The following is a 23,021-nucleotide window of genomic DNA, read 5'->3' as shown; positions in this document are numbered from 1 at the left end:
AATATTTAACTCAGAGATGGGAATCAGGATGAGAAAGCTGAGAAATTAAAACTAAGAATAGATATGATGTAGGAAGAACAAAAGACTGAGGGAAAATATGGAAAGAAACAAGTCAAGGATGCTGACTCACACGACAGGACAGCACATGTAAAAATAACCTGCAAGTGTACAGCTTCTGGCTGTTTACCTTTCTTTCCATTCCCTACACGAATAGCTTGAAGTAGTTTCTGAACAACAGCAGCTTACAGATAGTGTTTTGAAGTAAACTAGCTTTATTTGTCTCAGAAGGGCCTATACAGTTGGGTATGTGCTTATATGAGGGAGCTCTGTCCATATTCCAAGTCCATTTGACATCATTAGGTTTGTATTCCAGAAGCTCTACAATCACGATATGATGCATGTGTCTGAACAAGCAACACCTCTGAAAAGTGAAAGGTTTCAAGAAATCACCATTTAGCCTACTCTACATCTATTTTTTTCATTAGTTCCCTCCAGCACTAGCACTCTCGGCATTCAAACAACCTGTAACAGCTAACGCGTCCAGAGTAGAATGCAATAGCCCAAAATACCAACACCAAAATTTTATAATGTTCAGTAAATAAGTTTCAACAGACAGTAAGACTATTTCCATAGTATGGGGAATAACTTCTCAAGAAGTTCATTAAGCATTCAGAGTAGAACTTAAGATACTTCATACACGTTTGTATATTCATATTTGACTCCTTCCTATCAGCTTATGATATGGTACTTTTACCAGAATGTCATAGGATTCAGTAAAATTGTTAATAATAAACTAAATAAGGGGTACACGTTCACAGGAATTAAGGAGCAAGACATTAGACATTTTGGAAATGACAGCTGGTATCTGTTTGCAGATAGGTGAAAGAGAAAAAGATGAATTTATATTAATTTTGCTACTCAACTTTTGGGTTTAGATACAGAATTTTGCAACTGTTCCTGGAGAATTTGATTCCATCTTGGTAGAATGGAGTGAACCCTTCCTTCTACTCTCTCTTTAACATTAGATTTCCAACAAGTAGTATTGTTGTAACTTTTTTCTATCTGAAAAGTATTATGCTTTTTTTTTTTTTTTCAATATTCTGTAGGCAAGGGCAATAATTTAAATATCTCCTTCTTCTTTTAAACCAACAACAATCTCAAACTACTTACCGATGCATTTCTCAAAGTGCCTGTATCTGTATTTTCTGTTTCCATAGAAAAAGATTTTTCAAAATACTTCTGCGTCAAACATTCAAAAGAGGGAACTGTGTCACTGGGGTTTATCAGCCATGCTGCAATCCTTGGATCTAACACGACGCTATCAGCAACTACAAAAATAAGTTATTTCTGACAATCAAAATGCTTAAATTACTTCCTATATTGAGAAATACTTCTAGAGTTTTGTCCATGTTTCCTTTAGACACACATCATAAATAGACAAGCATTCAAGTGATTCCTAATATTGACCAGTATGAGCATTTCTAGAATTTCATGATATCCTCTTGAGCAGAGGAAGTCTTTCTAGTAAACATGAAACATGAAGCAATTCAACCTTTTCAGCTATCGTCAGGACTGTGTTAAAAGCTTTTGTTTCCACTGGATTCTAACCTTAAACTATTCAATGTTTTTATTCCTACTCTGAGAAGAAATACATAATCTTAACATGCCAACTGTCTGGTCGTAAACCTCTAAAGAAGGGTTTTCTTTTCCATGGTACTAAAATTCCGTTCTCCAATATATTACCTAAACACTAATCTAGTTGCTTCTACACCATGTAATTTTAACAGAAACATCACAGGCACAGAGATTATAGGATTAGGTTATAGATTGGATTAGACAGTTACCTTGTTTCCAGCTAATTTCATTACCATAAATTTGAAGTACTGTCCTCAGAAAATCTTTTGCATTGAAGCAAATAACTGGAACTTTGCGACGCAGCATTTGAAACAACACTCGCCTGCACAAAAAAAAATTATTAACATGTACTATGCTGCTACCAGATTTAGTTAATACGTTTAATTTATTCTTTAATTAGCAACTAATATTAAACTAAACAGCTAATACAAAACCTTTCTTTATTCCTTTAAGAACAGAATATTGTGTTTGAATATTAAATTCTCAATTCAAATCCTGGAGCTTCATTCTATACTAAATTAGCAGATGACTTCCCATGCACTCATAAAGAAAAGAAAACCTTATTTGGCACTTGAAATTAAATTCAACCTTAATCTAAAACTGCAACTTGCATTCCTGTCATACTTTAACATACAAAGAGAGATCGGAGAAGATTCTAAATAAACATAGTAAAATCACGATTTAAAAGTTGTTAGACTATCTAAATTGACCTAATTGCTTAGTTTTAATTTTCTCTAAGTCTAGTATGCTTCATATCGTGCCACATTTTTCCATTATTTTTGAAAATGTCTACAGTTCTCATGTGTTATATGTATAACATTTGAATTATACACAGATTTTACTAATAATGTGTATCATTTTTTGTTAGCTTTATTTTAGGCAATACAGAAAAACAATAACTCTTTATAGAGTTTGAGTTGATATATCTTTAGTGATATAAAACCAGGGTACCAAGATTTTAGACAGATTATAAATTGTGCAGACCATAAGGTATTACTGTATATAGTTTAGATCCACTACTAAACAACTACACTGTTCCTAGAAAAATTAGATAAAGCCTATAGGTAATACAATTATTCAGCTTGTTTATTCTTGAGTTCTTATTGCTCAAAAGAACATGCTTTATTGATGTCATGCTCAGTTCAGAAGAATCAAACCAAAGACACTTTATAAAACTAATCATTTTATAATTCCAACATTGCATCTGGAGAAGTACAGGTAAGCAAAGTGATTTGTTTCAAGTCATACAGTGGTGTGGTGCAGAGATGTGATCAGCAAGCAAGTCTAACATCGTGAAAATTAATGCTTTGTAAATTTAATTCCCCAAATTCAGTAGTTTACAATAAAACAGTCGTTACTGAAAATTATAAAATATTCTGAAGAAATTTTAATATGCGACTATTATTTTGAAAGATCAGTCTCATCCCTGCCATTATAGGATACTATTTCAAAGTTAATAATAAGGAATAAAAACAGATTTGGGCTATGCCAAGTGGACATTTAAAATATAATCCTACTTTTTAAAGATTTAGTTCAACTATTAAACAGATGCACAAAGCATTTACTTTTTTTTGCTTGTAATTTGGATGTAACTTTGTTTCTGAATCCTAAGAAAGCCTCATTCATCATCTCAGTCATTAAACAAGCCTATTGCACTCCATGCTCAGAAACTAGAAATAGCAGCCAGGCTCAAAAAGGATATATATCATAATGATGTCCTGAAACATATTGCGTAAGAAATGCAGTGCAGCAAATGAAAGATACGTATTCTTCAAGCTTTATTTTTTTGGTTTTTTTTTTTTTTTTTTGAAGCCATATAACCATCATGTTCATAAAGCTTTTCTAAGTGAATGAGTAGCTATTACTAAAATTCCAATCTCGAAAAGAAACACCACAGCATAACACCAACACAGGCTGGGCAGGAAATGGATTGAGAGCAGCCCTGAGGAGAAGAAGGACCTGGGGGTGTTGGTTGATGAGAAGCTTGACATGAGCCAGCAATGTGAACTTGCAGCCCAGAAAGCCAGCCATGTCCTGGGCTGCACCAAAAGCAGGGTGGCCAGCAGGGCAAAGGAGGGGATTGCCCCCCTCTGCTCTGCTCTCATCAGACTCCACGTGGAGCCCTGCATTCAGCTCTGGGGCTTCCAGCATAAAAGGGACATGGATATATTAGAACAAGTCCAGAGGAGGGCCGTGAAGATGATCAAGGGGCTGGAGCACCTCTCTTACAGAGAGAGGCTGAGGGGTTGTTCAGCCTGGAGAAGAGAAGGCCCCTGGAAGACCTTACAGTGGTGTTCCAGTGCCTGAAGGGGGCTGCAAGAAAGCTGTGAGGGATTCTTTGTCAGGGGATGCAGTGGTAAGACAGGTAGTAATGGCTTCAAACTAATAGATGGGAGATGGAGAAAAGAATTGCTTCTTCAGAGGGTGGTGAAGCACTGGCACAGGTTGCCCAAAGAAGCTGTGGATGCCCCAGCACCACCCAAGGCCAGGCTGGATGGGGCTTTGGGCAGCCTGGGCTGGTGGGAGGTGTCCCTGCCCATGGCAGCACAGGGTGAAATTAGGTGATCTTTAAAAGGTCCCTTCCAACCCAAACCATTCTATGATTTAATGAACATTATTACTGTTGCCAAAAGCATATGTAAAGCAAAGTAGTATTTTATTTCTATACCCTCTCACCAAGCAAATTTCTTGTGAGCTTGTCCTTCTTGTTCCCAAAGAGGTGAGCATTCAGTTTTTAAATAAATTAATTTGTCATTTTCATCAGCAGCATTCCAAATACGGTCACTTGAAGAGTAACTGGGAGAATAGAGGCGATCTGTCTGATTCTTCACTAATATAACGATTCCTTTTACTGATGAAGTTAAGGCCTGTTAAGTATAATTAAAGCGTTTCCTGACAGATTTTATGCAATTCAATAAAGATTTCACTAGTATTTTACCATATGAATGTCATCACATGCACTACGGTCACTGCACACACCCTTAACAGAATAGAGCAGCAGACAAAAGCATCCTTGAAAGCAAAACCCACTGTACAAAGAAGAAAAAAAATATTCAAGCAGTCTCACTAGAAGTACACTAATGACTGTTTAACCCAAGTGGTTCCATTTGCTTTAAATTTTACTTTGTAGAAAAATAAAACTTAGAAATATTTACTTCATTTTGCATTTATATTTTTGTAAGCAAGAATATCCAAAACTGGTCTAGATTCCATGGACTCAATGAACATAATTTTGTGTTTATTGGAGTCATATGTATAGTCCAAATGGTTCTACAACACTGCCTCTAAACAAAACACATCATTCACTAACCTGCTCTGAGTTGAGCTGTGAAGAACCATCTTGAAATATCATAGTAGTTACAAAAGCCACTGCCTGTTCTATATTTGCAAGCAATTCTCTTTTTTCTTCATTTCCCAAACTCCTGATATCACAAGGATAATTTTCAGAAAATTCTGGTCGTCTGGAAGTCCAGTTATATCTTCTTTCATGTGAAGTGTAGTTCATTAGAGGTAATCTTTTTTTCTCCAAGTGACACGAAGACACATCTTGCTTTCTTTTAAGGGGAGTAGCTACATTCTTTTCATCAACCTTCAGTTTTTTTGCTTTTACTGAAAGATTTTTTTTTCCATATCCCCATTTAGATAAGTCTAAATCCTGGTAATAGCTCAGTATTTTGGTAGCTTGATAGGAAAGCATTTCATTGGTATGTACTGTCCTGACTTTCTGACCAGTACTTCTTGCAGGGCTGGCAGATGATTTCAATAATGCAATTGTGGAATCATTAATTTCCTGGAAAAATCAAATTTTTCAGTGAACTAATTATTCAACTTATTAGGAGACAGAAATAATTACCCCTGAGTTAATTCAAAAAGCTTTTCAGGAAGTGATGCTGTACAAAAGAAAAAAAAAATCTTAGTGATACCATAAAGACAGACAGACAGTTTAGGGGAACTCTATCACATAGGCCAAAATTCAAGTGTCTATCAGTAAAAGTGATTTTGTTGATTTATATTGCTGGCATCCAAAACCACCATGATATTTTTTGTTTGTTTGTTGTTAGTCCAAAACTAACAATGCCAAATTAACAAGAGCCATCTAGTCCAGTAGCCTGTCTTCCACAGGAAGGGAGAGGTGACCTTTCATTTTCATCTTTAGCTTCAATATTCAAAGTTTTTTTTGTTTGTTTTTGTTTTTGGCAAGGGACCATAATACCTGCTTTGGAAATTCTGAATCCACTAAATCTCCACCAACTTTTCCAAAAAATTACAGGATTGCAAGACATAACAAGAATTCATAGGAAAGTCGCATAGAAGGTGCGCCTTATTATCAGGTGTACAGCTAAGTATTATACTCTACCCTGGTTAAATCACTATCCCCGTAACAGCTTTCATATTCCACACATTTCCCTGCATCCTTTTGTAGCAGCGTGTTTTATTTTTTTCAAACTGCTATTAAAGAGCCTTGAACAAGAAATTGCATGCTAACATAATTCTAATCCTTCATCCTTGATTTCCTTGGTATACTACTGGCCCTTGTTATTTTCTTGCTGTTTATTTTGCTAGTTTCTTCAACACCCTCTTCAGCCAAGAGGGATCCTTTGTCTTGTGTTCTTTATGAAATTTACAAGTTCTGTAAAGTTGCAGGATGTTTAGTTGTCTCCTACATACTGTTGTTTAGCCATACTGCTCCCACACCCAGAGAGATTTGTTTTAAGCCTCCAATACTCTGTTTTGTATAAGTCCTTATTACCTGCAGATGTTTTGCTTTTGGAGGGGAAACACCCTATACTTTCTTTTAAAAGCTCCTTCCTTTTTATGCAATTTCCTTTTTGAAATGAGGCAATCCTATAGTGACTTATCTATCTTTAGTGCCTCAGAAAGACTGTAGTACTGTAGTCCCTGTCAGGGCAACCTCCAGCAGGAATATTTTGATCTTGATCTTACACAGAATCAAATCAAAAGCAGTTTTTCCGTCACCTTCTCTAACTGCTTGGCAAAGCCATTGTTTTCTCAGTTTTAGTCCTCACACCGTGCATAAGCATAAAATTTACACACTATTTTAAAGTAACTGAAGGCTCTCGTAATTACTACATTTTCTGCTCTTGGAATCACCAGCCTCCTTCAGCACTTCTGTCATTCCAAAACCTGAGGCCTTCTTGCTTTAAAAGAACCACAAGTTACTGCTGTGCAGGCCTCACATCAAGAACAAGACAACAACTTCCACTGATTAAAGGATATCATCCATTTCTATTCACTCGATTGTTTGAGAAAACCAGAAAGGCAAAGCCAATGCTTTTTTGTTGGTGGTGGTTTGCAATATTCCTTAACCAAGATCCCATTTTCCCAAACCTCAGAACTGTGGAATCAAAAGGATGAAAGAGCCTTAGACTAGTTAAAAACACTTAACAGGATCAGCTCTACAGAAAAAAAAAAAAGTACAATTAAAAGGTTTTAAATAAACAGAAAAAGATTTAATTAAGTTTTTGCTGCTACCAAAATGAATAGTGATTGTTCTGAAAGATGACAAATTGGACTTAGGCAAAGCTAATCACAAAGGAGACACTAAAAAAAGCTACCGTAAGTGGAAAAATATTAGCACAGAAAGACTGACTGTTCAAAAACCATAGACAGACAGCTAATCCACTTAAGTGTATTCTCCAGTCAAATCACAAATAGTTTGCATTGTTTAACATATAGTAGAATTTGAATTAGGACACTGAAGTAATTATAGAATCAGGAATAAGTAATTCTCTTTTAAAAGATCAGAAATAAGAACAAAGCAAATTTAATTATCAAATCAGAATAATATAGTTGGAATCACAATTAGCCACAGAGAGGAGCAGCAGCAGCTTCTGGGAAGAACTGATCATCTATTAGAAATAATGACATAGGTGGAAGTAAACAACAGGCTTTCTAAGTCAGAGGAGGTTGTTTCATAATTTATGTGGATTTAGAAGAATTTCATTAGATCTGGTGTGTCAAAATTAGCTCCTCAACATTACAAAAAGAGGTTCCACTACCACATATGTTCACTAGTGGCTTAAGTCATTCTCATCATGCCTATAGACAAGCCAATTAAATTTGTAAGGAACTAGCTCGCCACGCACACAAGCATTCTTTTCTGCTTCACGAGGAACCTGAACAGACTTGCAGAAGTGTGCACCATGCACCAGTCAGAGTAACAAAGGATGTGTGATCTGCAGCTGGGGAGCTCACTTTTATTATCCACTGCTCATTTGACCAACTTTATGGTCCTCAATCACAGTCTAAGTTGGGACTGCCCCAGTTATCCATCATTCTTGGCTGGCACTTGCATGCACACTGAACTAACTTCAGGGAGATGATTCCACCAAAAATTAAACTTCCTTTAAACAAAGACATTTTTCATCTGAACCAGCTCACTTCATGATTATGTAACTAGTACCTGCCTGTGGAAGGATCAGAAATGTAAAACAAGATTAAGTGGAAAAGAAGGAATGGGTGATGAGACACTGTCATGGTGTTGCAAAGTGATAACTTGAAGAGATTAATCCTATGAGCAAAAAGTACAGAACAGAAAAAGTGATGCAGCACTAGCAACACTAGAGAAGAAAAAAGTTAACACCTGTGGAAAGCAGTACAGCCAACAAGAGCAGTAATTTCTTAAATATGTTTTTTCTAGTATCAATAAGGAAACAAGTATTTTTATTCCCACACCTTTCTTTTATTCTGGGGAAAAAAAAAAAAAAAAAAAACACAAACCAAAAATAAGAAGATATGCTTTAAGAATTCTTTATTTTGTAAGAAAAAAAAAAAAAAAAGAAAAGAAAAAAAAGTCTTCTCCTTCTGTAACGGACAAAAGTAGTGGTCTCCTGTACGAATACATGAATGCATTTGGGTAAAAAAAATAATGCCTAAAGCTTCATCCATGCAGTTGCTCTAAGAGCATTTAGTAGACAGAACGATGCATCAATTTAACGCAGCTTATGTAGAGCACATAGTACCTGACGGCTGTACTGTATACTCCATGGGCATTATATGGGCCATGCTAGTTATGATGAGGTGACAATTTTATGCTGAGGCAACAATTTACAAAACATAAGCCACTCCACTACTACTATGAAAAGCTGCATACTGTATTTCGGGGGATTTTTTTGGATGCCAGTGATTGTCAAACTGAGGTTTGATAACATTTTTATTCCTTAGTAACTATCTAAATGTGTCAACCTCATGTATTTCAGAACAATCTGTCACAATAGACTTGGTATAAACAGGAAAAGTGGGGCCAATACTCTCAAAGGTAGAGTAGATGCCAAGTGCAAAATAAGACTTATACAGGAAAGTTATCTGAACCATCAGAATATGCAATGTACTGTGATAAAACCTGTTATGAAAGAGCCAGTAAATAACTTCTAAACTTCCAGTAAGGAGTGGCTTTTTAAGTAGTCTTTTATCTTACAGTGTGCTTGCCTTTTCATTTTTCAGATGTGCATCCTTATCACCTATCTTATTTTCCTCAGTCTTCTCTATACCTTAAAAAAAAAAAAAAAGAAAACATTTTACAGTACAAATGAACCTGAGATCAATGCATACAGCTTTGGTTACAATGTTACATTACCAACACTAACCAAACCTAAAATAATTGCAATCAAGTTTTCCACGGCAACTGTTTTCCTCAAATTAATATCATTCAAGCTCTAAATGGCTCTGCAGGTTCCTGAATATGCACATGTAAAAGCATGCTCTGTCCCCATGAAGAAAAAGTTACATTCCGCTTTGCTACATAGCCGACAAACATTTTCCATGGTATTCAGAAGCAGCATTACTGTAATATTTTAAGAATGCCTACCACCTTCTTTTAAGAAAACACATCCCTTTTTGGTCAAAGTAAAGATAAAGGCTTGAGCAAGGAAAAAAAAAACAAAAACATTTCACACAGTTGAACTTGGTGTTAGACAGTATTATTCTCCAAATTATTATTCAGGAGTATACTTTATTCACACATGTATCTTTAACTTATGATGCCCTAGAGAAAACTGACCAGGCTTTACCAAGAGGTTAATTTTTTCACATTGTTCATCCTCGCAAGAGAATGAGTATTGTAAGACAAGACAAGAACAGAGAGCAAGGAAGATTCAGACTTCTCAAATAGACAGAAGGGTAATAACAACCAGCATCCCAATAAGGAGAAGGATTATTATTAGACCCAGCTCTAAGACAGAGCCCTGAGGCACAGCACAGCTGTTCTCCTGGGCCCACCACCAAATTACCAGCAACAGTAGGCCTACAGTTCTGAAAGTTTAAGGAAGCTTTGTAAATACACCTCAGAACTCTGCACCACACTGAGTGACAGGGCTATGACATGCCTTCTCTTTTCTGCACTCAACACAGCCCAATAGACCCAAGAGGAGAAGCAAATGAATAAAAGAACAAGGGCTAACAGACTAGCAGTAATTACAGATTCAGTAGGGACAATAAGAGGAGCCAGGCAATGGAGAACTCTCGTGAAGTGCATGGCCCTCCAGAGTTTGTAATTACAAGCCCCGTGTCTCTAGATCCTTCTACTACCCAGCCAAAAAAAGCACTCCTGGGCAAAATACGCATTTTGTCCCTTTCTAACTGCTGGTCCACAAAAAGTCCATTCCACTGCTGCCTTCAGCTACAAAATTTGTATTATGAGAATGTGTCTAGCTTCTGGATCTAACAAGCTGCTACCCGATATCAAACAAGGCATAAGTGGATCTTTTTCCATTTACTAAAACTGTATTCTAAAAAGTTTTGAAGAGGTAAAGCAGGATCCTGTACTTAAAAGACTAATAACAAAATAATTAAGAGACTACCTCAGTCTCCAGAAAAGACTAAGCTTATTACTTTACAATATCACAGGCAGGTTCAGTTATTTTATCTCCAGCTTAGCCCCCTAACCTGAACTGTTAGAACAGTCAATATGGTATAACTGAATTTAGTGTCAAACATTTTAGGTTTGGTTTTCTTGACACTTCCCACAACAATAAAACTATCATTTAACAACGATAGCAATGTGAGTCTACTGTCAGTGCTTTTAATCACTTCATGGCTAGATACTTGTTCTCAATAAATTCACCCTCCAAAGATGAGGATTACATTGCTCTTGTTTAGCACACGGTGTTCAGTATGACTGGTATCTAAATCGCCACACCACCTCGAATTTCTGGTTCATGAAAAAGTATCAGCAGATGGCAGTAGAAACCCATCCTTGCATTCAAACGTACTGCTGGATGGAACTATTACAAATGCTACTGTCAAGATGACAATTTCACCCATGAGTTCAACATCACAGATGTTTGTGCTATTTGAATCCAGTATTTACCTTTTAAAGATAGACTTTCCAATTAAGTAGAATTAAAACTTTAAAGATCTTATCAATAAAATACAGTCCAATATAGCCATAAACAGACCAACTTTTGTTGTTGTTATTTTGGTGTGGTCTTTTGTTTGTTTATTTTAAGGCAAACTTTTCTTCCTCCCCAGATCCATGCTTTGATCAACTAAAGCTACACACACAGGCACTTTCCTAAGAGTGATTCAAATTGTAAGTTTGTTCTTAAGTCTGTAGACTAGAAGCAATCGTAATTAAGATAAGGGAAACAAAAAAGCTAGTCATGTGACATGCTGCCACTAAATGCTTATACTGTTCTTTCAATACCCAGTGAGAAAGGGTTTAGGAACACTACAAAGACTGCAATTACAATTGGCTAAAAATACAGACACTTTCATTGTACTTTTAAAGAAAGCGAATCTCTCATTTTACTGCTTGACAGAGTGAACGGATGGCGAGCAGACAACATAACACTACACAGACATCACACAGAAGGGAGAGTTCCCATATCTATGACAGAAAACATTTAACAGAAAATGACAAGGTAGCAAGAGAAGCAGAAAAGCAATTAAATCGAGGCTGAAAGGAGATCTCACTTTCTTTAAAATAATCTGGGTTTTGTTTTTCATGTTAAGATGAATGTATTCCATGTCTTCAAATGTGCATCACCAATTTACATAGCAATGAGCTACTACCCTTTTCACTGCTACGCCAGACTCCAATGATCCATTATCTTACTAGTGAACGAAGAGTCTGAGCTACTGTTTTTATAAAACCAAGGTTGTAATGAATGCCATATAACAAGAACAAATGCAATATTTAAATCTTAGTTTTAAATCCTGTTGACCAGATAACGTTCCAGGATCTACTTCTCCAGAAAAAAATAGAGAACAGAAATTAAGCAAACCTTTAACATTCTACTTCTTTCCAGAGCTACATGATTGAACTATTAAATACACAGAATTGAGAATAAAAAAAAATCTTGCAAAACGTCACTAGTATCCACTACATTTTGAGTATGATGCTGGGCTTTGCGCAGAGTTAAAGATCTGCTGAGGCTCTTTTAACATTACCTAATTTGCTCTACAATTTGGACTTTTGTTCACTCTTCCCCCTAGAATTTCACAAAGACTGAGTTGGTAACGAGCATGTGTTTAAAGAACAGACAATAGTCTGGAGAACTCACTGGCCTCCTTGCAATTTCCCAGTACCTCTAGTGATATTTAAGTATCTAGCCCAGATTCCAGTTAACATACATTTAGTTTACAGTATTAGTTAACTAAGAGTTTGAAATTCTCATCTGTTTTTATACCACATAGCAGAAACTAGCAGGAACAGGTTAGGAAAGATAAATAAAAAAAAAAGGAATGAAACACAGGGTACTGGCAATATCTTAGTTCCCTGCACTCACACAGCATCATTTAACCAGACGAGTCCCAGCAAATGCCACAGTTAAAGGTCAATTCATTTTCTAAACCTAGAAACACTTAGTTTTCTTCTTAAATAGGGACTGGAAGTTTGATGTTGTTGTTTGTTTGCATTTCAGTTTTTCCAACTGAAAATATAGACACTTAAACAGATCAAAATTTACTCACTCTGGTTATTTTTTCTGCTAGTCTGAATTCCTGTAGGAACAGACTGTAAAGCTGACATAATCCTCTGAGCAGCATCAGATAAAGGCACTTCAGAAATCTCACATCCTATATATGATGTGTAATGTTCCATTTTTACGATTATACCTAAACACGAAATACACATGAATTATGCATGCTGTCAGGGTCACAAAACAGTCTGCACTTAACATTCTTTTCAAGTTAAAGACAAAATAAAGACAAAACATAGTGAATATGTTCAGACCTTCATTTTCCTTAACAGAAAATATTTCCTCCCTGACTTGTTTTTAAGTATTGTAATAAAAATTAGCAAATTATACTCATTTACAAAACCTAAGTGAAACTTCTTTGAAATACAAGGTTTTAGTACACTGATAAAAGTTAAACAGTCTTTTTAAGTACAGCTAAATTCTAATAAAAGAATGATAAAACGAGAATTTTCCTTTGTATTGGAAATATTTCCCCCTCAACATCTTTAAATTAGTCTATATCTAGCGTATCCATGCATTTACTGCTGGTGGTACTCAGGTTTTAAATCAATAAAAAAAATCTTTCAAGAGGTACCTGACAAAATAGCACCAGTACAAGATGAAAGCAGTGTTACTATCAAGATATACAAAGATTAATGATATACGTATTTTCTGAAATAGCACAAAAGACCTCTATTCCTTAAATGTTGTAAAATTGATGTAGTCAAGTAACATTTAGTATTGTTATTACATTTTTTGTCAATTTAAGATCAGCAACATCTAAAGTCTCAATGAGTTCCAAGTGTAGCTATTACTGTTCTAGATTTTATCCTTTTTTCCCCTCCCAAAGCATCTGTTTTTAAAGTTGTCCCACAGCCACGTTCTATAACGCACATAAAAAACTCAGAGCCCCTAGGAACAACACATATGGGAAAATTAGAAACAGAAGGCATCCATACTGACATCTTTCTTGACTTCATAGTTAAAACGGAACAATGCATAAAACTTACCACAAACACAAGGTATCTATGCAATATTTTCAAAATACTTGCATCAAGCAAACATTTCCTTCTGTTTACATGGAAATATTTTTCTCAGCTCAAGACCATAGGCAGATTGCAAGTTTGAAGTACAAACATTTGTATCCAGATTCAAAGAACATCCATCAAGCTGCGTTAAGTTTTGACTAATAGCTGTCTAGCTCAAATAGGTTATTTTTTTTTTCCTGTTTGAACTCACATATGCACTACTCTAAAGATTTCATAATGATCTTAATTCTGAAGCCAATTATCAGTTGGAGAATTGATGTTGCAAAAGACAAAAAGCATCTCAAAATTCTTGTTTGTGAGGATTTAGTCCAAAACAAAAAGGAAACAAGACTAAACTTCAGCACAGCATAGAAGTGCTTACAAATCTTAAGGACAGTGATATAGGGAGGTATCCTTGGAGCCCCAGGATACTTGTGGTCATAGCCCTTGGAAGAAAAGAACTCATACCACATGATGCAAAGTCACAAAGAACTGTCTTTCATGGAACCTAATGAAGGATATGGTAGAAAAAAAAAAAAAAGAAAAAAACAGTTTGTACAAGGCACTGTAGAGTGAAAGCTGGTTTGCAATTTAAGAGTAAACATGTAGAAGGGGGAAGGAGGCAGAATGGCTCTCCTTTCCCTGACATTCATGCATATCATACACCTTCTCCAAACTTTCATAATTAGGAGTGACATTGCTTTCCTACTTGGGGTAAAAACATCCTGACTTCTCAGGGTGGGAAGCAGCAGCCTTCAAACTCTGGGGCACATCAAAATGAGAACCTAGCAGACTAAATACAAACAAGACCCCCAGGCATGAGAATACGTCTAAAACATACAGATTTGCGGTAAATATTGACAACACTGAACTTGTCATGTTTGGCATTTAATAATAATAAACAATGTATGGAGCTAAACAGCATGAAATACAGATATAAAGATATACAACCAGTAAGTTAAAAATTACACATTTAAAAATAAGTTATATTCTTATATAAAAGCTTAAAGTCTGCAGTCAAAATAGTTTTAAGAAAACTGTTACTGAATTTAAAGGAAATTATCTAGCCTTCATCAATGCGTACAACACTTGCAAGCAGGCATGGCTGAGGTCATCAAAAATATGTAAGACTGGAAATTATTCTATAAAAGTGTATCTACTTCCACTGGTGTACTAGGAAGCTACACAGAAGTTTGATAAACAGTCTAACAATATCAGTGAAAGCAGAAGTATGAAAGCATTAAGACTGACTTCAAATGCCTATCATCATAAATTGCATAGAGAACCGCATGCAGTTATGCCAAAACTGGTCTGAAGTCCAAAGGTAAATTTTGGATTAATTTTCTCTGAAAAGTCTGGCTTAAGTATGGACTAGTTTCAATGGAGAGGATAGGCCATAATTTAAGACATATCAAAGTGGCCATAAAAAAAAAGTCTTGGTACTCAAAACAGATTCTGGTATATATTTTAATATGTTCCCATATAACAAAAATATTTCTTCTTAGGGGAACTGTAAAGGAGTCTTTGAATTTCTGCCTCAGAACTTTCCTCTTCAGGAGGGCACTACATTGGTGTTCCAAGATCTGGAATGACTTGCACTTTTTTTTTCCTTTTCAGTTCACCTATCAAAAGGTTCTTATCGTGCAAGAAAGCTGATCTCAAGTGTATGAAGCTTTCTTCTGTGCTATGCTGTGTGCCCTGGAAATCAATATACAGGTTAGCAGAAGAGCAGCCTACATGTAATTCATTCAGCCAACCAATGAATTAAGTCACATCAAAGAACTCAAATTGAAGAACCTGGACAAAATTCCAATTTGCACTCAATGACCAGATGCCAATAGCTGTAAAGCACCACATAATCCAAACTTGGTAACTGTGGGAGCTAAACATCCATTGCAATGACAGACAAATGTTAGCCTTGACAAGCTAATACACATCATTCCGTAAACCTGTGGACTGTTTACATTGACATATTTTCCTATATTAAGAGCACATTGAATGTTAAACATTAAGAACTTCACCAGTGGTGAAATTCTGATTTCCCAGGCCACTGGCTTTAGCCTCCGACTGCCACTCAAGCTTCTCCACCAATTCTTTCAAGTGATCTTCATCTTTGAAAAAATACACATACAAGTTTCTTTCCATCTGATGCAACTTATTGGACTCTAAGAAGTTTCTCTTTGACTTCAAATCAGCAATAAGATCCATAATTAATTGATTTAGTTTATTTAAATCATCCTCCAGTTGATTAAACTGTTCAGTAAGTTCCTAATAAAAAAAATACAAAACAAGAGTTAGACATTGTTAACACACTAGTTGAATTAGAAATATGAAACTTTTTGCTTTTGGAAACCACTTTCCTTGTTAAGTAAAAAAATCATTAGAAACAGAAAACGGAGGTGATAAATTCAATGTATGTAGCTTTTGAGCTACATCAGGTCCTGAAAATGTAATTTCACTTACATGTTTACTAAAACAGATGAGTTGAGACCATAAGAATCTAGCCTAGATAGATGATTGAAAGACATTTAATAAAGTTTTCACAGCAAGGTAAAAGTGAACAAACAAAAACCCAATTCAATTTTAAAATGAAAAAGGTAGCAAATGCGATTTTCCCAACTGTTAATCTTACCACAGTTCAGTGCAGGTAGGCTCCCTTCTAGCTACAAGTGCAGAGCACAGCACTGTATGGGCTGCTGCAGGGAAAGTTAATACCCCAGCCAGACCCAGTACAGTCATCTACTTACATATTATTTCTTTATTAAGGGAGTTAAGTTACTTTTCCTGAGAAACAGTACCAATAGAAAAAGGCATCACTGTTTTAAGAGGTAACGTTAATCAATAAAAAGTTTGTTGATGGATATAACCTGTAATCCCTAAATATGTATTGTTCCAATTCCAAATTTCTGAGTAACATTGTCCTATATGTTGCAAATTCAGTTGACAACTAGAAGCGTTAAAAAAATATATATATATTTATTTCATAATGAAACCCTTCCCTCGTTCCACTTTTAAGATACCTAGTTGCTTACTTGCTTATAACAAGCCATGCCTAACAACCCCTATTCCCTTTTAAAAGAGGCTGTAAAAGCAATGCTCAAGAGCTCTGTAGCAGAATTGTCTTACTACAAAGTTCTCAAAATTTTGAAGGACAGTTATTTCATCCACACAAGTCACCCATGGGCAGGCCTTTTAAGGGGCTGAACCTTACTACTCAGGTACTACAGGGCAAAAAAGCCTTTCTGGAATCAAGAGAAATTTAAGTGACTTTTCCAATGATATATCCAGAAGACATTTTCCACACCACAGACCTACCAGTAGTACATGACTGTAGATGCCTTTGAAAGAAATGAAGGGTTAGATGCAATTATTTGCTCAAAACCAAGAAATTATTACCTGCCAACATACACAAAACCCAAAATTTCCTAAGAACAATGTAACTACTGGCCCACCACCATTAAGGCAACATTTGTTGCTACCCTGCTGTACCAATTTGTGTCCCCAACCTTCATACTACATTTGTCTCAGTAAAAGAACACAACAGACATGAACGTAATAATTTTAGTAACTACATAAGGACATACCCGGCTACTGAATAGTAGCTGATTTCCTCCACAAAAGAGAGCATCATGAAGGGCATTTACATCACTATCTAGTTTGGACAACATAAGAGACTGTTCTTGAGAAGACACTGCTAGTTGGTCTTGTGCTGCAGCACAATCCTGCATCAACTTCTGAGCCATCTGCTGCAGGTTTTTGTATGTTTTAAACAATTGCTTTTTATCTTCTCCTTCCAGAAGCTGGTATAGCCTGTAACAAAAAGTTAGACACATGGTTTTTAAAAGTTACCTAAGCATTCCCAACATTACTAGTCAAGAGAAGATCTTCCTGTTGAAGTCAGACTGAGGACTACACACACCAAAGGACAGGACTGCTCAGGTTACTCTTGATATACTGCTGTATCTCCCACTGATTTTATGATTCCATCTGTATATAGATCATGAATGATTAATAGGATTCCAAATATTCCAACGTTATAAGCAACAGCAATGAAATATTGAAGTAGCAGTTAATGAGTACACAACGAATACCAATAGTTTGCAGAAGCACATGTTGTCAGCTTCTATTTCACTACACTTTTCAAGCACAACAAATTAAGTTGTGTTTTTTTTGAAGTGCTAGAAGACTGAGGACTTCAGCGGCCAGTGAGAAATGAGAAATCTTTATGACATTTTCAAGTTTACTGGACTGTTTCATATCTTGCATTTATGAAGAGACAGCTAAGGAATTCTACAATTAGTTGAGCCATGAGAAGACAGCAATACTTTACTACACCAAACGGTACCTTTACAATACATCCCAGTCTCACAATTACTGATAACTTTGCTCAGTTGCTACTACCACCTCTGCTTATCAAAATCTTTAGGAGTTGAGCCCCACTAAAGAACCGGATTGGTTTTAATAAGAATGCGAGCTATATTTCAAGAGTAACTGAGTTTCTTTAAAGTGTCTTCTGCTTACTAAGCATTTAAGGTTTTCTTGCAACTTCCTTTCACAGTCATGAATACTAAGGCCTGCCTTTTTAAAGAAAGAAAAAAAAGTGAAAAGCAGAAAGATAACATTGTGATTTAGTCATATGGAGACTTAATAATAAACCTGAACAACATTACAAGTTGTCAACACACACACACCTGGAGCAAAATTAATGCTACCTAATGCTGGCAATCAAGTGAGTCTGTGCAAGACTAAACTACCACTTAACATAACAGCTATTAAAACACACACACTTGAAAGAAGGGGGAAGGGGGAAAAGCCTAGCATTAAAACATTAAGTATTATAGAACACACCATCTGAAAAGGTTTTGAGTCTTGAAGTGACATCAACACAACACATGTTTCTACAGTATCACCTGAGCTACAGGGAAACTTCGTTTCTTACATATTGAAAGGAATCTACATGGGCAAGAGGACACAGAGGCCAGATAGCAAAGCAAGCAGCAGCAATGAGCTAACCGTGTTTCAGATGTTTCTGGAGTAGTTCCTCTCCTTTACCACATGGGGGTTTTTGCCAACTAAGCTGATCAGGCCACAGATACCATCTGGGAAATCACTTCTTAGCAGCTCTCTGCATCTACACTTCTGGAGTAACTTCCAAGGAGCCCTAGGTCAGTGCACCATTTAAGAGAGGTTTCGCTATAAACATTCATGATGTTCTCAGCATTGCTTAGGAATGCTCTGGCAACATACACAAAACTGATACTTGAACAGTTTTCCTCAGTCAAACCTGGAAAGAGCCTCTAAGGATAAGCAAGAGGCAAATCTCAAAGGCTTCAGTTCTGGAGCAGTACAAAGTAGCTATAGCAAGCGACTAATAACTTAGCAATGGACATAGCATCGCTTACCAAAGCCTTTATCTCCCCAGCTTTATTTCAAAATAAGCCCAAGTTCAATAGCAGCTGTAACACTCACCTACGAGAGAAGTCATCCTTTGGACCGATAGTGTTTCTCGGCTGTGCAGGTTGAGAGAGCTCCGATAACACCTCCAGTCTCTGTTGTAACTCGTTACTGCTCTGTTTCAGAGATTCTAGCAAATTGTCAAGTTGATGGTGCACATCTTTCTGTTTCTTCAACTCAATTTCATAGGCTAGCTGAATAAGTTCAAATGATGCTTTCTGTCTTAGCAAATGGCTGCAGATTTCATCTTGTTTAGAAATAAAACAGTCCTGCCGAGCAATCTCACGATCCAGGTCTGCTTTCACCACCGGCACAATCAACAGTTGTGCATGCTCTTTCAAAAGAGAAGGCAGCTCTTCATTGTTTAGCTGAGCTATATGTTGCCTAATTGTTGCAATTTCACCTTTTAAACTAGATATTTTGGCCTCAAGGTTTTCTTGTTTTCCAACACCCTGCATAAAGCAAAATAATCGTCAATTTCCATCACATTTCCCTCAAGCTGTTTTTCCCCCTCATCCTTCATAAAACTTCCCTAACATATTTTTTCAGTTCACAGAAGAGTCGTGCATTTATGTGAAAAACATCACAACTATAAAGTTAATGAGCACTCTGTAAGCAGCTTTACAGAACTTCACAACATAAGGCGATTAAATACTTAAAATGCAGATATCAAACAAATTTCAATAGATAGTAATTCAGCCCTACTGCAGGGTCATGAAACAGTTTATTGTGGAAAAAAAAAAAAATCAGGAGCTGTATTTTACTTCACACCTGTATTTCAAACACATCTAACTGAAATCTCACATGCAAACACATTTTTATATTCAGCTGGGTGGCTATCAATACTGCAATCAGAAACAATCTTTTTCAAATTAATCCTTCAAGCCCTATATGCTAAGCATACATAAATGAAAATATACTGACATGAGTTAGTCCACAACTGCGATATAAACTAATTTTGTTTGTTCTCATAATTCCTTCATATTCTTAATTTCCACTAGTCAGATCTAACTGTCACTCACTGAGACCTCTCTGGGTTTCAACTGCCCACTTCACTTATTTGGTATCTAAGAGCATGCCACACCATCACGTATCCATATTACAAGTTTCTGAGTTTCAAAATCACCAGTGAACTAAAACTTTAAGGTTTTGCTACAGAATGTGAACAAGAACATATTTATCATATTAGTTGCCCTATGCTATAAGATCTCAACTAAAGTTACAGTTCTGATTGTTGTACAAAGAGAAACAGTTACAATATGAAATTTAAGAGTTTAACAAAACTAGAAAGGTATTTCTAGGTTCTAGTTTTTCAAGGCAGTAAGTTCTAGAAGGAAGAATTAAAGGCACTCTGCCACACCAAGCAGTTTCGAAGCATAGACATTGAAGCTATTCCACAAGAGCAAGAATAAAGTTTCATAAAAATATAATTTCACTACATAAAAAAAAGTAAATAACAATAACTCAGCAGGTCTTTTTACTAGATGCAGCTGAACATGCCTGTCTCTGTTTAAAACTCCACCTTACATCATCTTTTGTGGCTTACCTCGTTCTTTAACGTCTTTAGCATGCTCTCTGCACACCGTATAGCTGAATTCACGCTTTCTTCTTTAGCTTCCATTTGAATTAGCTGATGCTGAGCACAAATATATGCCATCTGGAGCCTGGCCATCTCAAGACTCCCCTCATAAGCTCCATTAGCCTCATCACAAGCGACTGGTTTGCTCTTATCCCTGAGCTGAACGCTGTCTTCATGCACATTTTCAAACAGTTCAGGCATACCTGGATAAAAATGCTTTTTAGTATATGAGGTGAGCGCTGCAGTGCACTGTTCTTCCTGAGACAAATACTTGTCCAAGGACAGCTGGGAAAAAAACACAGGGTGTGAACCTGCCCCTTGTTCTGAATCAGAAGCAGTGAAGAAAGAGGCCAATTTCTTAACTCCATCCATAAGAGAGAGCAGATCATTGTCAAGCTTATTATTTGCTGCAGTAAACACTGCCAGCCCGTCTTTCAGATCTTTAAGTGCTTCATCCTCTTTTCTTTTTAATGCCTGTAACATACTGCTGTTCTCAGAAATCATCAGCTGAAGCTTATTATGCCGATGAATTTGAAGATTTTTCATCTTCTGAAGAGTCTGAAGCTCATCCTCTAATTTCTTAAGTTCCTCCTTCTCCTCCTCCTGGCTCTGTGAATCCACAGGCTTACAGGTTTTAAGGACTTCATCTAGTGCATTTCCTTCTAAAATGGGCTTACCAGACTCAAGAAGATTATTAAAATCTTGCAGTTCTTTTTCAGATACCACGTGCTGCTCGTTTACATTTCCACAAAACCACTCCAGAAATGATCTGTCTTCCGAAGACTCAAACATCCAGTCAAAGTCTTCTCCATTAAGCTCATCAGCTCCTGGATATCCAATTTTCTTAAGAGTTTCCACAAAGTCCTTTCCACAGCTCATGATTAAAGTATATTTGAAAGCAGAAAAGATCCAAATACATGAAGAAATCTAGAGCATTATTCCAGTGAGGTTTTTTTTTGTTGTTTTACATTAACATTCAGTATCTTAATAAAAAGGGTCTGCACAGCAGAGAAGAAGTGTCAGATCGCACCAGAAAACCAAATACTATTCTGGGTTAGAGCAGTTACTGAAAGACTAGAAACCAATTTTAATATCAAGGATATCTTAACTATACTTGTCCTGATTTGATGACCAAAGTATGTTTAACAGTTAAATCCCAGATCTTTGCAAACACTTATATGTTTGCTTAATTGACACACATTTACCACTAACATAGAGTTTTACCAGTGATTCAAAATTAACAGGTGTAAAATACCAAGTAATTCACTGGCCTGCAAAAGTGTTTTATTAATATAGCTTTCCTCACATTAAATTAAAAAATAAATCTTTTTAACTCTTCCAAAACAAGGGGGAGCTTTCAGTTTGCTCTAAAACCAAAGTTAAGTATTATAATGCACTTAAAATCTTGGTTTTTTTTTTTGTTTGTTTGTTTGTTTGTTTTTTAAACTTCAGCAGCAAGCAGAATCTTGTCTTCTAAGCCTTCATTTTAAAGTTTCCTCTGCAAATAGAACAAGAATCCCTTTAACAAAAAAATATTAAAACATAAGCGTTTTGGCCATTTATAAACAAAAATAAGTTACACTCTGAATGAGTATTCTAGTCACGATTCTAACGTTACAAGTAAAAGGAGAGTAATTCCCAGCCAACAACCTACCAGCTCTGGGATCTCAAAGTATAGCCAAAAGATGAGAAAGGACAGGGTAAATTACCGAGAATTTCAGGCCTGCGCTACTTTAGCAGGGTCCAGATTGTTTTAAGTTTGTTATTACTTAACACGGAGGTTGTAAAACGTACATTTCACCAGAAAAACCTCAGCTCGTCAGCCGGCCGGGAAGCGATGAGCGTTGAAGAAATAAACACACCTTTCTGAAATCCGTGTTTCTAAGTCAGCTTGGAGATTCTCTATGTAATAATAGTAATAAAAAGCACGAAGAGAACCCGTTACACGAGCTACCCGTCACGGGGCAGCCCCGTCTTAACAGCCGCACCTCCACCAGAAGTCGATAAAAACCGCAGGCAGCTCTAGGTTCGCCCACACCCATCACCAAGCCGTGGAGAACCCCCTCGAAAAGGCTTTATTTATTAAAAAAATAAACCACCCCTAAGAAGGGGGCGGCCGCCGGTACTCACCGCGGGGGCTGAGGCGCTGAGGGGAGGTGGAGGGGGGAGGTGGAGGGGTGAGGGGCGGGGGGAGGGGGCGGCCGTTGAGCGGCGCCAACGGCTCAAACCGCCCGCCACGCGCCGCGCTCGCGCAGCCTCCACTGCGCCTGCGCAACGCTCCTCTCCCGCCCACCCGATGGGCGTGGCGAAGGCGAGCCCGCGCGGGGATTGGTCTGATGCCCCGTGACGTCAGGCGGGCGGGCTCTCCTCAGGCAGCGGCCGTTGGGTCGCCTCAGTGGGGCCGCC

General features: G+C 36.9%; 2 protein-coding genes across 2 annotated transcripts in view; both read right to left on the bottom strand.

Moving 5' to 3' along the window:
- The window catches only part of POLN (DNA polymerase nu), a gene marked incomplete at both ends in the record, with an annotated part of 92,295 nt that extends 79,598 nt beyond the window's left edge, over nucleotides 1-12,697 (bottom strand). Inside the window, 6 exons of the mRNA XM_082758714.1 lie at nucleotides 1,171-1,328; nucleotides 1,845-1,957; nucleotides 4,312-4,502; nucleotides 4,946-5,425; nucleotides 9,085-9,146; nucleotides 12,568-12,697. Coding sequence (XP_082614840.1) covers nucleotides 1,171-1,328; nucleotides 1,845-1,957; nucleotides 4,312-4,502; nucleotides 4,946-5,425; nucleotides 9,085-9,146; nucleotides 12,568-12,697 — 1,134 coding nt within the window. The remainder of the gene's footprint in view (nucleotides 1-1,170; nucleotides 1,329-1,844; nucleotides 1,958-4,311; nucleotides 4,503-4,945; nucleotides 5,426-9,084; nucleotides 9,147-12,567) is intronic.
- A 1,752-nt stretch (nucleotides 12,698-14,449) lies between these two features.
- HAUS3 (HAUS augmin like complex subunit 3) lies at nucleotides 14,450-22,785 on the bottom strand. The gene is made up of 6 exons (XM_082758750.1): nucleotides 22,746-22,785; nucleotides 22,410-22,517; nucleotides 20,583-22,113; nucleotides 19,052-19,488; nucleotides 17,167-17,392; nucleotides 14,450-15,850 (listed from the first exon to the last, which is right to left on the bottom strand). Exons 3-6 carry the CDS (start codon nucleotides 21,492-21,494, stop codon nucleotides 15,584-15,586), a joined length of 1,842 nt encoding a protein of 613 aa, XP_082614876.1. The 5' UTR covers nucleotides 21,495-22,113; nucleotides 22,410-22,517; nucleotides 22,746-22,785; the 3' UTR covers nucleotides 14,450-15,583.
- Between the last annotated feature and the right edge of the window lie 236 nt (nucleotides 22,786-23,021).

Source organism: Aythya marila, assembly GCF_965140915.1.
Source record: "Aythya marila genome assembly, chromosome: 4".
NCBI lineage: Eukaryota > Metazoa > Chordata > Aves > Anseriformes > Anatidae > Aythya > Aythya marila.
Note: the sequence above shows the minus strand (reverse complement) of the source record. Positions and strands in the feature narration are given on the sequence as shown.

Excerpts from the sequence above, each read along its gene's own strand:
- HAUS3 (XM_082758750.1), bottom strand. The coding sequence starts at position 21,494 with ATGAGCTGTGGAAAGGACTTTGTGGAAACTCTTAAGAAAATTGGATAT. Across the intron at positions 19,489-20,582 it reads TAAAGACGTTAAAGAACGAG|GGTGTTGGAAAACAAGAAAA; the intron begins GTAAGCCACAAA and ends TGCTTTATGCAG. Across the intron at positions 15,851-17,166 it reads AGCTACTATTCAGTAGCCGG|GAACTTACTGAACAGTTTAA; the intron begins GTATGTCCTTAT and ends TTTTTTTATTAG.